Source organism: Perognathus longimembris, chromosome 8 (assembly GCF_023159225.1).
Source record: "Perognathus longimembris pacificus isolate PPM17 chromosome 8, ASM2315922v1, whole genome shotgun sequence".
Lineage (NCBI taxonomy): Eukaryota > Metazoa > Chordata > Mammalia > Rodentia > Heteromyidae > Perognathus > Perognathus longimembris.
Genome location: NC_063168.1, coordinates 19,119,048 through 19,134,857, shown reverse-complemented (window position 1 = coordinate 19,134,857; position 15,810 = coordinate 19,119,048). Strand labels below are relative to the sequence as shown.

Genomic DNA, 15,810 nt, shown 5'->3' with positions numbered 1-15,810 from the left:
AACCAACCCAGATGCCCCTCAGTAGACGAATGGATCAGGAAAATGTGGTACATATACACAATGGAATTTTATGCCTCTATCAGAAAGAATGACATTGCCCCATTTGTAAGGAAATGGAAGGACTTGGAAAAAATTATACTAAGTGAAGTGAGCCAGACCCAAAGAAACATGGACTCTATGGTCTCCCTTATTGGGAATAATTAGTACAGGGTTAGGCAAGTCATAGCAGAGCATCACAAGAGCCCAATAGCTATGCCCTTATGAACACATAAGATGATGCTAAGTGAAATGAACTCCATGTTATGGAAACGATTGTTATATCACAGTTGTAACTACTTTCAACGTCCCATCTGTATCTGTAGCTTCTATTATTGATGATGTTCTTGTATCACCTTCCTGTGGTTGTACCTACACTATCTCTGTAATCTTATCTGAGTATATTGGAAACCGTGTATACTGGTATTAGAAGTAGGAAATTGAAAGGGAATACCAAAATTGAGAGACACAGGGTAAAAAAAGACAAACAACTACAAAAGCAATACTTGCAAAACTGTTTGGTGTAAGTGAACTGAACACCTCAGGGGGGGAAAGGGAGAGGGGGAGGTGGGTGGGGGGTATGAGGGACAAGGTAACAAACAGTACAAGAAATGTATCCAATGCCTAACGTATGAAACTGTAACCTCTCTGTACATCAGTTTGATAATAAAAATTTGAAAAATAAAATAAAAGAATGTCAAGACCATATATACCAGCTATAATGAATTAAATCTATTTGAAGTATAAAAATTTGCATTATTTCTATGGATGTTGAAAATACCTTTGATTAAATTCAACTTCTATTCCTGATGAAAGCACCCAAGAAAACAGAAACTGGAGAATACTTACTAAACACACACACACACACAAACACACACACACACACACACACACACACACACACCTTAATCCTAATGGTGATATTTTTCTACATTCATTTCCACATTGCCAGACATTGTTTCAGCTACTTTTCATCATTATTCTAGAGATAGTAACTAAGTACACAAATCATCTAGTAAGGGCTGGCAAAATGTTACCCACATGCCAAACTTAATCTGCTGCCTGTTTTGTAAATAAAATTTTATGGAAACATAGCCACGCCTATTGATTTGTTGTATATGGTTTAGTAATAGAGAAGAAGACTAAAATAAATTGCTGTCTGGCCCTTACATAAGGGTTTGCTGCTTCCTTGGATCAAAGATGCAAGAACTGGTAAGCAAATAAAGTTATCTCTATTTGCAGTAAGACATTCTACTTCAAAAGTTATGAATTTATTGATAAAACTAATCAAATATTTTAAAAACTTTAAAAATTTAAAGTAGACACAAGTAAATCAAAAGCCTTCATATGTGCAAACAATGAGAGAACAAACTGTTAAAGAAGGCCTCCTTTCAAAATCAATGAAGAAACTGAAATATGAATAATGTAAATAATGTGCAAAGTCTACATGTAGAAAACTTTAAAACACTCTGAAAACATATAAAATAGGCTTAACAAATAGAAAGACCTTCTAGGATAGAGTCACTTCCTATTATTAAGACATCAGTTTTTCCTACATTAATTTATAAATCTAATGTGGTCCCAACAAAAATACCAACAAACTTTTGTGGAGTTAGACATGTTAATATTAAAGTGCTTATTTAAAAAAAAAATATCAAGAGAAACACAAAAATGAGAAACCACTAGATAGATCTTGATGTCTTAGAGATTTTAAAAAACACATCATAAATCCTTTAAAACTACCTCATTTGTCATTTTATTCACTGTGTGACTACTAGATTAATATCTGCCTCCTCTTAGAACTGTAGAGTCCATGAGGGCAGGCACATCATGACCGTCATATCTGCCAGCCATTGCACCATGCCTGGTAATGGCTGGCACATATTAGGTAGAGAATATATTTATACAACCTGCTCTTCTGGAGGTGTGAGAACACTGGGAAGAGGAATGCCACAGATAAGAAACAAAAACATGTGTATAATAATGGTATATTTTAGAAGAAAAAATAAAGGAAACTTTCCCTAGGAAGATCATATTTGAGTTAAAGCCTGAATGGCAAGGAAGTCTGAGAGGTTCAAGGAGCATCATCCAGTATAGCTACCAAGTACAGAAAGTGTTGTGGAAGAGTAGGTAAGTTACTTAGGACCTCAGTAGGCAAATCAATTGGTCTTCATTTTAATTACAGTAAGAAGTTATTGTAGGATATCAGAGTATGTCCTAGGCAGAAAGGCCTCCTCCCAGTATCCATAGCTTTATCTCTAGGATCTGTGAATATATTAAAATTGCATTGCAAAGCAAAGTTATGGTAGCAGATAGAATTATGGTTGTTAATAATATGACTCTGAAATAGGGATATTAACTTGATTATCTAGATAGGAATAATGTAATCCTTAAATGTGGGAGGGAAAAAAAGTTAGTGTCCAGAGTGAGTCAGTGTGAGAAGAACTCAACTCATGGTTGCTCGTTTTAAAAATGAAGGAAACCAATCATGCTTGCTGGTTTTAAAAATGGAGGAAGCAGGTCATGAGCCAAAGAATACAGGTTTTGTAAAAGACTGCAAACAGTTAAAGTAGGCATTAGATGTACAAAAGAATGGGAATCTTCAAAGTTAAAGCACTTATATTTGTGGTACAAACCAGTTTTTTTTAGTTGCCATTATGTAAATTGACAAGGTTATATATGTTCATAGGACTATTTTGTACTTTTTTCATTAATTCTATTATTTAAATGGTCTTCATCTTTTGAATCTGGCTGCCTGAGACATTATTCTTTATATGCCATTATCAGCATTCAAGTGGTTGTTTCTTCATAGTTTTGATGTGGCAACTAAAAAGTGGTACACAGCTCAAGGCATAGTTTAGAAGAAAAATATCACACAAGGTGAGAAGGGCAGTATATAAGTAAAACACATGTACCATATCTGAAGTAATACTAACTCCCTTTAGACATGGTTCTACCCTAAACTAGTTATATTTCAAATAACTCAATTCTCTAGTTGCCCCAACTTTCTCATTTGTGTTAGATTGTCCTCTCAAAGTGTAAAGTTCCATGCTGTATACTAAATAAGCCTTATATGTACAGCAAACTTATCTACCCTGATATTACTGTCATTAATTCACTGCAATACTGGTTAGTTCCTTGCTATTTATTATATCTGAATTTATACCTAACAGACTCCAAATGAAATACTAGTCTGATAAAAGTTGTTAAATTTTGAGTTGATTCTATGGATTCATGTCTTAGCAATTTTTCTTTAAGTTGGGACAGGCAAAAGATACCCATTTATTTAGAATTTAATGTGTGCCTATAAACAATATAGCTGATGAAAAATTTCAGTGTTTACAAAACAAAGAAATTGTCAACAGAATGCTTGGCAATAGACTAGCCAGAAAAAAAAAATTACAGCCTATAATTCATGAAGATTGGCTCAAAATAAACTGTCCCTGCCAACAGAAAATCTGACAATTACTCTGTTGTCTAATTTGGCTCAGCCTAAGTTGACCTTGTTTATTCATCTCAGTCATTTAATTCTTGTTAACTTGGCATGAAAGGAGAACATATGGCATATGTGTACGAAGTCCATTTCTGCATCTTAAACCAAAATAAACGTAACATACTGGGCATTTCCAGTGTACTGAGCTCTTAGGGTAGCTTAGACATACCTGGTTGAGTTCATCTGAAGCACATAGGTGTTTTATGTTTGCAGCCTATAAAGGGGAAACTCCCTAGAGACATATATTTTTCAAACCTTGGTAAATGACTAAATCTAGCCAATTTTAAACATGTTTTCAAAAATGACAATGTTAAACTTTTTCAAATATAAAAATAAGTCTATATCAGCAGTTTATCAACCAAAAGATACAGGCTTTCATCACACCTCGGGCTGTTTAAGAAAACTAAAAAAATGTAAGAAATTAGAAGTGAGGAGCAAAAAAGAATTTTTCCATTCATCTGGTCTATTTCTTAATTTCTAATCCATTGGAGTTTACTGTGAAAGAGAAGGTACCTCCTGGTTTTAGTAAATATGGCAAGGAGCACTGTCAGGAAATGAGCTTCTTCATAGATCCCCAGCTCTTTCATCGAACTGCACTTTTCTGGTACTAGAACTAGGCAAACAAGAATGTAGAAAGGCAGAGCCCAAAGTTTATGCATTTTAAAGAATAGTGTGTGGGCTTAGCATCATTTTCTATTTTCAACTAAGTCAAATGAAAAACATGGAAGTGTAATTGCATATGTAAAGCTTTGTTTATGTGCTTTAAAACACTTAAATGTTTATCATATCCTCCACAAGGCTCAGAGCATGCTATCATCTCTGCCAAATGAAGGACTAGTTCATCAGTAATTTACAGATTGTCAGTTATTTAAATATGTAACATATTAATACAAAGTTTTTGAAACAACTGAAAATCACACCAAATATTTCATTGCTAAAATAAGGAAATGTTTCATTTTAAAAATCAAGAAATATATATGATATATATGTCATTATATGTGTGTATAATATATATGTATATATATATCATGATATATATATACATATATATATCATTGTAGATGAGGTAAAAATACCTGTTTGCCTCTCTGTTCTTCACGGTTTCTTTGGCTTTAATTCTCTGACATATTCTTTATATCTAGGTTCTCATAACTTTCTGAGTCAAGAGAGAAGAAAGCCTGGCACTGGTGGCTCACACCTGTAATCCTAGCTACTCTGGAGGCTGAGATCTTGAAGGTTGCAGTTTGAGGCCTATTCACACTGAGAAGTTCACTAGACTCTATCCCAAATAACCAGCAAAAGCAGAGCTAGGGGTGTGGCAATCAGCCCAGCAAGTATGTCCCACAGATGTGAGGCTCTATGTTCAAACCCTAGTACTGGGGGGATGAAAAGGAAAAGATTAAGAAATTGAGATTTCTGGGAAGGAGTTGTGAAGCATAAAACAAACTAAAAAACAATGCCATTAATATACATACACAAAAATTGTAGCAGGTAGTTTGGGCTTTGTTATTTCATATACAACTAAAAATAGAACTGGATAACAGACTGAAATATTTTCTATATATACTGCAGATCCCCAGAAAAAAAATCTCCTCATTAGGCTAAAGACATGCTGTAAGCATAATCTAATAGTTTTTTGTTTGTTTGTTTGTTTGTTTTGCCAGTCCTGGGGCTTGGACTCAGGGCCTGAGCACTGTCCCTGGCTTCTTTTTCCTCAAGGCTAGCACTCTGCCACTTGAGCCACAGCACCTCTTCTGGCCTTTTTCTGTATATGTGGTGCTGAGGAATCGAACCCAGGGCTTCATGTATATGAGGCAAGCATTCTACCACTAGGCCATATTCCCAGCCCCCTAATAGTTTTTCCTTATAGAGCTTACCTATTAATTATGGTTCAAGGTTCCTCTTACCATAAGTAAATTACACATCTGGAACATAGTTTCCATCCACACTACCCCCACTTACATATTCTTATTTTTCTTTTGCTACATATGTTTCTATAAGCTAATAAGAGGAACTTGTTGCTTTGTGTCACACAATGCAGACCAGATGTTGCTATGGGAAGTTTCCTATTACACCACAATATTAGGTGCCTATGTTTTAGTGAAGCTAAGGCTAATCACTATAAAGTTTCCCATCATCCTTTTTGAAGCCTAATGTTTTGAATTTCATTGGTGTATTTTACCTAGATTATTAATAGTAATTGTAAAATAGCAATTTTCTTATTCTGTCATTCCTTCCATTTTTATGAGCTCTAATTGTTGTATACAGAAAAAAATTTATTGACTATCCAATTAGGCTAAAAGGTAAAGTAAATGCTTTGTAATTTCCCCAGACATCAGTTCTCATAGTAATAAATAAACCTGTCAGCTCTTCATTGACAACCACAATTCAAGGGAATAGGTGGAGGGAAGGACCATTAGGATTTCTAAATGTTATTTGAAGTATTTCAATCAATTGTGATCAATATTTTTTCTAGGGGTCAACTGGGAGGCAGGGAGAAGGAAGGAAGGAAGGAAGGAAGGAAGGAAGGAAGGAAGGAAGGAAGGAAGGAAGGAAGGAAGGAAGGGGAGAATGTGGTAACTGTAAGTTTGGCTTTTGAGATACACATAGAAATGTCCATCACATTATTATCATAAAAATGAACACGCTGCCAGGCACTGGTGGCTCACATGTAATTGTAGCTCCTCAGGAGGTCATTTGAGCAAGCCATTAGCACCTGGCTACACATTCTTTTGAAGTATACATGGACATTCATCGAGACAAACATTGTTCTGGGTCATAAACAAAATTAAACAACATACACAGCATGTTCTCTGATCATAATGGGGTTAAAGTAGGAATAAACAACAGAAATGGGAAAAATATTTCCAAACATTTATAAATTTAAAAACACACTTTGAAAGAACCTGTAGGTCAAATGGGCATTCTTGAGGAAACCAACGTTATAAGCTGAAAAACAAACCACATCAAAATGTGTGGGATTCAACTTAAATATTGCTTGGTGAAAATATTTATCTATTAAATATGCATAAGCAAATAAGAAATGTCTAAACCTACAGTCTAAACTTCTACCATGAGAAACTAGAAAAAACACAAAATAAATTCAAGGCAGAAGTAAATAATAAAGAAAGAGCACACATCAAGACAAAAACAATAAAGAGAATAAATGAAATCAAAATCTTACTTGGGAAGAACAATGAAATTGATAATTCTAGTGAGATGACAAAAGAAAAAATGATACTGATCTCAGCAATGAAAGGTAGTTTCATATTACAGTTTACAAACATTAAATAAATAATAGTGAGCTAGTCTATGCATATAAATGTAATAATATAATTAGCATAGAGTGATTCATTGTAAACCACAGACTGGCAAGTTTGCCAAAATGAAATTGAAATTGAAAACTTTAAATCTTTCTTAATGATTATTGGAATTAAATTTATAGTTTGAAAAGTAGTGAGGCTTGGTGGTACGTGCCTATAGTCCTAGCACTTAGACCAGGAGACTTGCAGATTTGTGGCCAGCTTGAGCTAATAGTGAAACCCTGCCTCAAAACAAATAAGGAAACAAACTAATTATGTAAAAGGTATCCCTAGGTCCAGATGATTTCACTGATGAATTCTACCAAATATTCTGAGAAAAACGTTCTATCAATAATGCACAACCTCTTTCAGAACATATAAGGTAAAGCAATATATCCTAACTTACTTTCTGAGACTACCATTACCAAAGCAGAATTCAAAAACAGAAACTATAGACCAGTACATAGAAACAAAAGTACATAACAAAAGACTAAGAAATCTAATCCAGTAACAAATTTGGCAAAAAAATGTACTCATTCTCATTACCTTACATATGTAACTGTAACCCCTCTGTACAGCACCTTGACAATAAAATTATATTTTAAAGTTGAAATTCAAATCCAACAGTCCAAATCCAAAAAACTTGATTGCCAAAATAATGCTACAAGATTCCATACAAAAGAAAAACTGTAACTAATACTATACTTAATAGAGAAAGCCTGAATGTATCCTTCCTAAAATTGGAAATATATAGATATCCACATTCAGGACAATACTGAACAGTGTTCTGACAAAAACAAAACAACATTTTATGAAATACACAGCTTGGTAAAGAAAAATTGAAACCATCGCTATGCAGACAAAATGGTTGATTACATAGATCGTGTCAAGAACTACAAAACACTCTAGAATCAGTTTTAAAAGGTCATGGGATATAGAACCAGCACACACTAGTCAAATATATTTCTGCATCGTAGTGATGTATAATGGGCAACTAAAAATCCTTTTTAACTACAATTGCTACAAAGTAAATGAAATAAATGTTTGGTATGAAATAAAATGTTTAGTATAAAGCTAACAAAATAAGTTTAATCAAATAAAAGGTCAGATATAAAGCTAGGCAAACATTTATAGACTCAGGTAGCTGAAAACCATAAAAGAAATCAAAGAAGACCAAACCAAATGAAAGTAAAGCCATGCCATATTTATGGACTAGTGGAAGAATCAACATTGAAAAGATGTCACTTGTCTTATGATCTAAAATTTTCATATGATTGTTACTAAAGTCCCAGATAAATTTTAGATACAGGCAAGCTAATTCTTGCTTACATGGGAAGACAAAGACACTACAATAGCAACAAATATTTTGAGATTTTTATTTATTTATTTATTTATTTTGCCATCCCTGAGCTTTTTCTTTTTTTTTTTTTGGCCAGTCCTGGGCCTCGGACTCAGGGCCTGAGCACTGTCTCTGGCTTCTTTTTGCTCAAGACTAGCACTCTACCATTTGCGCCACAGCGCCACTTCTGTCCATTTTCTATATATGTGGCGCTGGGGAATTGAACCCAGGATCTTATGTATATGAGGCAAGCCCTCTTGCCACTAGGCCATATCCCGCAAAAAATATTTTGAAAAAGGAAATAATGCTGTAGGAATTACATACCATCTTTGGTGTTGTTTCTAAAGCAGATGTTGGCAGATACTACCTGTGACAGGTCCTTTAGTGTTTGAGGTTTTAAAGGCTGTAGAGTTTCTGTTACAATGTAACTGATGTTATAATGAAATCAACTGCCTTAAGACAATACATAAATGAATGGGTATGAGTGTGTTCTAATACAACTTTATTTACAAAAATATTTGTGAACTACATTTGGCCTATGGATTCGATTATAGGTTTCTCTCTCGTTCTAACACTATACCAATCAAGAAATTATGGTATTAGCAATACTATAATTCATATACATTAGTAAAACAGAAGAAACATGTACAAATATATCCAACTGATTTTTGACTAACAGAGGCAATTCAGTGATAAAAAAAGGAGTTTTTAACAAATCATATTGAAACTACTGGATATCTATGTACAAAATAATGTGCCTCAAAGTAAATTCTCAAATATTCAGAATCATCTCTGCTCTAAATATAAAGAATAAATTTATCATATTTTAGAAAAAAAACAAATTTTTATAACCTGAGACTAGGCAGAGATATATCAGAGAAGACACTAAACATGAATCAGTTCAGAAAAAAATGAAAACCTAGACTTCATCAACTTTTGTTTTTCAGAACACTATTAGAATCATAAAAAGTCTAATTTCATGTTGAGAGAAAATACTTTCAAATCATATATATATATATATACAATGAATGAATAAATGAATATTCAGAATATATAAAGAACTCAAGAAGCTCAACAATGAGAAACAAACATCATTTTTATCATGGGCAAAATACCTAAAAGACACTTCAATAAGATACAAAAATGGTAAATAAACACATGAAACAATAAACATCATCACTATTACATATTATAGCAAACTTAAAATTATGATGAAACACCACATGATCAGAATATCCAAATCTAACAATTCCAAGTACTGGTAAAGATACAAAGTAACTGGAATTCTCATACTCTGCCATAAGAATACAAAGTGGTGTACCAATTCTGGAATTACTTGTATAGTTATGATTGGGTTTACTTGAGTACCCAGAAACAGGGTACTTGAGCTATATGGAGAAAGGGGAGTCAAAGGTAAGGGTTAGATGATGAAGACAGAAAGGTGGGAGGGAGGGAGGCCATAATAAAATTCATTGTATATCCTATACTAGGAAGATTGGGAGGAGGAATGGGAGAATGATGAAAAAGGTGGTGGTGTTCAAGATACATTGTTCTTATAAACTGACATGTTGAGTGGTGACTTTGGTATAACATAAATTTTTTTAAATAGTTATGAAAGAGTTCTTTTAAAACAAAGACAAGAGGATGCAAGAGGTTAAAGGTAACACTCATAGCCTAGTGTATGCTATCTAGCTCTTTATGGTTCGTTAACCTGTTAAATAATGCTCAGTGAAGCATTTTTCAACATTGATTGCATAATTTTAGTTTCTTGTTGATTCGTAATTTCTAAATATTTTACCTACAATTAAACTTTTATATTTATTTAAAATATGTTTAATCTATCAGATACTAGAGGCAAAGTTAAAAGGCCTTCTAGAAGTTAAGAAAAAAATCCTAGCTATTCAAGAGGCTGAGATTTGAGGATCACAGTTCAAAGTCAGCCCAGGCAGGAAACTCCATGAAACTCTTATCTCCAATTAAGTACCAAAAGAAGCTGAAAGTGCAATTGGGATCAAGTGATAGAGCACTAGCCGTGAGCAAAAAAGTTCTGAGATAGCACCCACGCCCTGACTTCAAACCCGTAACACAGTACAAAAAAGAAAGAAATGAAGGGAGAAGGCACACACACACTCAGAATAACAAACAATTTAATATATGACTTTAAAGTAATAGACATTTAAATCATAAGCATTTAAAAGCATAAATACGGTTATATAATAGGCGAAAGGTGAAGGGAAATAAAGTTTTATAATACAGAGTTGTCTCTAATTTTGCCCAGCTTTCCCATTTATTTTTTAAATCCATAGTAATAAGTACACTTGAACTATGGGTACTTAGATTGACACTTTTTTTAAAGGTGTTTTAAAAATTTTTTATTTTATTGTCAAGGTGATGTACAGAGGCATTAAATATATGTAAGGTAGCAAGTACATTTTTTGTCATATTTGGTATTCCCTCCCTCATTTTTCTCCCACCTTTCCTCACCCTAACCCATCCCCTCCTCCAGTTGTACAGTTAATTTCCTGTTAGTATTACTGTTGTATTGGTTCTCCCTTTATCCTTTGTCTCACTGTTTTGATGTTCCCCTTCCCTTTCCTAATTCAGATAAATGTATATTCAAGCTGGGTGCTAGTGGCCCATGCCTGTAATCTTAGCTACTCAAGAAGTTGAGATCTGAGGATTTCAGTTCAAAGCCAGGCCCAGCAGAAAAGTCTATGAGATTCTTATATCTGGTTAAACACCAAAAAAGCCAGAAGTAGAGCTGTGGCTCAAGTGGTAGAGCACTAGTTGAGCAAAAAAGCTCAGGGACAGTACTCAGACCCTGAGTTCAAGCCCTAGAACTACCACACAGAAAAATACAAAAAAAAAAAAAACCTTATTTAATACAAAGCATATATAACTCATTAATTTTTAATACCCAGTTCAGAGAATCATATTTTTCCATAATTATTTCTCTTAAGAACTGCATATATACATTGGAGGATAGTATCCAAAAAAGAAATTTACTCATTACCTGACTTACAAAATGGTAATCCCTCTGTACAACACCTTAATAACAATGATAAAATTAAAATTTTTAAACTGCATATATAAAATGTTTGTATGTAAAAATTTAATTTTAGTGCTCTTCAAAATGTACTATAAACAATTTACAGAGAAAATGAGAATATAATCTTCCTCCCTTCAACTCTGAATGAGAGAGGCAGGGTAATAGCATGGAGACTATACCCTGAAGAAAGAGGGAACATGGAGAGTCAGAAAACATGACTAGACTGCTGAAATGCATGAAGAAACAGAAAGATGAGAGAAGAAAGCAGAGAAGGAGTCCACCTTAGTCCAGCTAATCCTAGCTCCCAGGAGCTCAGGGAGGGAGTTGAAGAAACAAAGACAAGCCCACTGAACCCTGGCAACAGACTGGGAAGTTTAGCTTTGGTATAAGCCCCCACCTCCTGCAAGCCTAACCATAAAAGAAAATGTAGGCCATTTGCCTTGATGCACATGGATGCAAACTTCTCGATAAAATTCTTGCAATCCAAGGATTCAAGAATTATTCAGCATGTGCAAATCAGCAAGCATAATGCAGAAAATAGAATAAAGGACAAAAGTCATATGATAATCTCTAGAGGCACCAAAAGCTTTTGACAACCATTATCTATTGTGATAAAAGTCTTGAAGAAACTTAGGAATATAAGGAATATACCTCAATATAACAAAAGCTATCTGTGACAGACCTGTAACCAATATCATATTAAATAGGAAAAAACTAAAAGTATTTCCTTTAAATTTAGGAATGAGACATAAATCTCTCACTCCACTCTTACTCAACATACTGCTTGAATTCTTAGCCAGAGCACTAAGGCAAGAAAAAGAAATGATTCAGCCTTACCTATTTGTAGAAGAGAGGATACTAAAACTTACAGTTCTCAAGAAGTATAAACAGCTAATAGATGACATCTTTAACCATAATGGAAACTCAAAAGCAACCCCAGTCAGAATGTATATTTTTGTTTTTAAATGCTGTTGAGGACAAAGGAGGGAAAGGAACTCTTACACACTGTTCACAGGAGTGCAATTTAATATAGCTACATGGAAATTGTATGGAGGTTCCTCAAAAACAAAAAAAAATAGAATTACCATAAGATTCTGCTCTGCCACTCTTAGGCATGTATTTGAAGGAAGACAAGTCAGCATACAGTAGAATACCTGCACACCTGTGTTAGTAGCACCTCTAGTCTCAATAGGATAACCATAAAATCAGCCTGTGTCCAACAAGTGATGAATAAAGCATGAATGAATAAATGCATATACACAGATGATTCTACAGGAATATGTAAGGGGAGTTTGAATATCAAAATATACCTGTAAAAAAGAATCACTGGCAATGGATGTAGCCTAATGATACCAAGCATGCCTAGCCTGTGTAAGGCAATCTTAAGCATTGAAAATTAATTTTATAAATCAAAATATATCATTAGGTTAAAATGCTTTTAAATGATTCTGGCTTAGCCAAGTTTATTCACAGTCATCATAAAGGTGATATTTTCTAACACAAAATGAAAAGCACAAAATACAGAATATAAGGCAAAATGAAGAAGCTATAGAAACCATGGTAATAATGAATACAGAAAAGCAAGAGCAAAAAGAATGCTTTTAACCTAATGATAATAAAATTGTTGGGAAATTCCAGGAGACAATTTAGTTACTTCTGTTAGTAAATTGGAAATTCAAAAATATTTAATACTTTGCTTATACTAAGCGTTAGTATTTAATGTTATATCTATAACTTATATCTAACCTAAACTTCTCTTAATCCTTTTTCTAATTAAAATATTCCTATCTTACAGACAGGTAACTGACAGAAGAAATGAACATGAAAAAGACAGCTGTGCTGAATCTTTGAGGACCTGTAATACAGAAGGTAATGCTATTCAGAGTATCCAAAGTATTCAAAGTATAGCATTAAAAATGTTATAACTGTTGATAAATAAAAAAACAAGAGCATTTCCAGTCAGTATAGGACCACTTTTGTTTGCTATAATATAAAATGCCAACACATGATTATAAATGAGGCTAGTTTTTAATGAGCATCTAAAGGGATATGCATTTAGAGAGCCTGTTAAATTGTTGATTCTGATTCAGTAGGCCAAGAGTGGTACCTATGGTTTTGTATTTCTAACCAACTCTCAGCCTAGAAGTTAAACTTTGAGTAAGTAGACTTTGGAGATCACTGAGAAAAATGGTATTTTTTTTTTTGCCCAATTTAGCAGTAAACAAGGAAATGCACATAGAAAACACTATAACACAATGAAACCATGTGACATACTCTTGGAAAGTGGTACCAACAAAAAGAAAAGCATGGCAAGCCAGTGCTAATCACTCCAAGCCAAGATTCTAGATGGCTTTATAAAGAAAAGTCCAATCTCAACATGCAGAATAAAGTATAGGAGCAATTTAGGGGATTAAAAAAGACAGATAATTAAGTCAATGACTGTGCAGGGATAAAAGTATTTAGTACTTTGGTGTTTTCATTAAGTCTTCTCTCTCCCCTAAAGATGAGTCCAGTTTGATGTATTCATTCTCTCCCCTTTTCCTCCTCCTAAGCCCTACTCTGGTTAACTATTACCTTAGTCCGTTTTTCTTTTGCATTCATAAAATGCCTGAGATTAGGTAACTTGTAAAGGAAAGACGTTGATTTAGCTTGCATTTCTGGAAGATAGAAGCCCCGTACCTGGCAGCTTCATCTGGGAAATGCCTGCTGCTATAACAGCCCAGAAACAATCCAGTGCCCTGAAGATTGTGTGAATCCCTTTTTATGTCCCACCATTTCTCAACACTGTTATGATGGGAACAAAATTTCAATGTAAGTTTCAGAAGGCTCAAACCATAGCAGCTGTTCTAGAGACTGAAATTCCGATTTCGGAAGATAACAGAGTTGCGTATGATTATGCACACTTGGAATCTCAGAACTGAGGAATATTGTTGAGGTCCAGACTAGGTTGGTCTCTATAATGAGACCTGTCTCAAAATACAAAACAAACAAAAAACCGGGAAGGGGAGGCTGGAATGAATGGGAGAGAAGGACATAAGAGGAAGAAAAGGAGGTGAGATGATATGGAATTGGCACATATAATTAAGAAGGCTACTAAATCTCAAGATCTGCATTTGACAAGCTGGACACTCAGGAGAGCCAATCATGTAATTCAGCCACTGGTTGTAGACGCTGGAAGGGCAATACTTCAGATGAACATAAAGCAAGAGAACCCAGCATCCCAGCATGAAGGGAGGAGCTCCTCTTTCAGGGGAGGGTCAGCTAGACATGTAATGGTAGGTAGTGAAGACAAACTGGAATCTGCTGGCACCCTGTCTCTCCCTCCCTTCCTTAAAAGCCTTCAAAGAGTAATAGCTGGTGATTTATTTACTTCCAGATCTTACACAGATTTCTCGTTGGCCATCTCTAACCTGAAAACATACAGAAAAGGGTATTCTGGCTTAGCCAAGTTTATTCACAGGTACAAAATCATCATAGTGATATTTTCTAACACAAAATGAGAATATGAACAAAATACAGAAATAAGGCAAAATGAGGAAGTTATACAAACTAAGTTAATAACACATACAGAAAGGTAAAAACAAAAAGAAACATGGCCAAGTTGCTTAAGCTAAGAATTATACTGAAAGTCAAAGAATGAAGGGGATAGATGGCAATTTAGTCCAAAAGAGAGGAGACAAAAACTACAATGAAAGACAAAAATGTATGATTTTTACCATCTGTTTATACAGAAACATACATGACTCAGGGTTTTTTGTTTCATTTTTTAAAATTGCCAATCTAATGTGGATCAGCACTGTTGTAAAATACACTAAGAATAAAAATAAAATGTCCAATTTTTATTATATTAAACATACATAAAAGTATCCTATGAAACTGCCATAAAAGTTCCTAATTGTTCTTCTCTGTATCTTTTCTCTATGTCTTTTAAAACCACAATTCAGAAACTATCAATACATAGAGAATAGACTAGTAACAGCAGATCAGTAATCAGTATTCGTGCTGTATGTTCATACCACTGACCTAATGGTAACTAGTTCTTACTGAATTATGACAGTAATAGGTAATAGGTTTAAGAAAAAGTAACCAAAACAAGATACATTCAAATCCAAAAGATCTAATGGGTATGCAACATAGAGAAATATAGGGACTAATGATCACAAATAATTTAGCACAGTGAAGTTATAGATATTATAAAAATACTTTTGATTGTGTTCTGAACTCTAAAACAAGCTAGTAAATACCTTTCTACCTTTTGGGTGCAAATTTTTTTAAATGTTCGCATTAAAGCAGTCATCAAGGTATTGAGCATTTACAAGATGCCAAGGGCTTTACATGCTATGCTCAAGTTAGCTTTTCTCCATTTAAAGAATAATTATCTATTTATGTAGAAATAAAAATTTCAATGACAGGAGAGGAATGAGTGTCTAAATTTTAAATAGCTAATGAAAATAAAAAATAATATTCAATAGCATATAGAAATTGTATGAAATTCACTCAGTGCCCATAAATAAAGTTTTATTGGCACCATGCCAGGCTCATTCCTTTACATGTTGCTTAGCCATTTTCATGCTACAGTGACAGAAGCACA

The 15,810-nt window shown here is 34.0% G+C and overlaps 1 protein-coding gene across 2 annotated transcripts in view; it reads left to right on the top strand.

Annotated features, from left to right (window-relative positions):
• Positions 1 to 15,810, top strand: part of LOC125356248 (WD repeat containing planar cell polarity effector) — a 184,790-nt gene that overhangs the window by 155,516 nt on the left and 13,464 nt on the right. For both annotated transcript variants that reach the window (XM_048352604.1, XM_048352603.1), the window contains exon 15: positions 13,015 to 13,088. In XM_048352604.1, the coding sequence (XP_048208561.1) occupies positions 13,015 to 13,088 (74 nt within the window). The remainder of the gene's footprint in view (positions 1 to 13,014; positions 13,089 to 15,810) is intronic.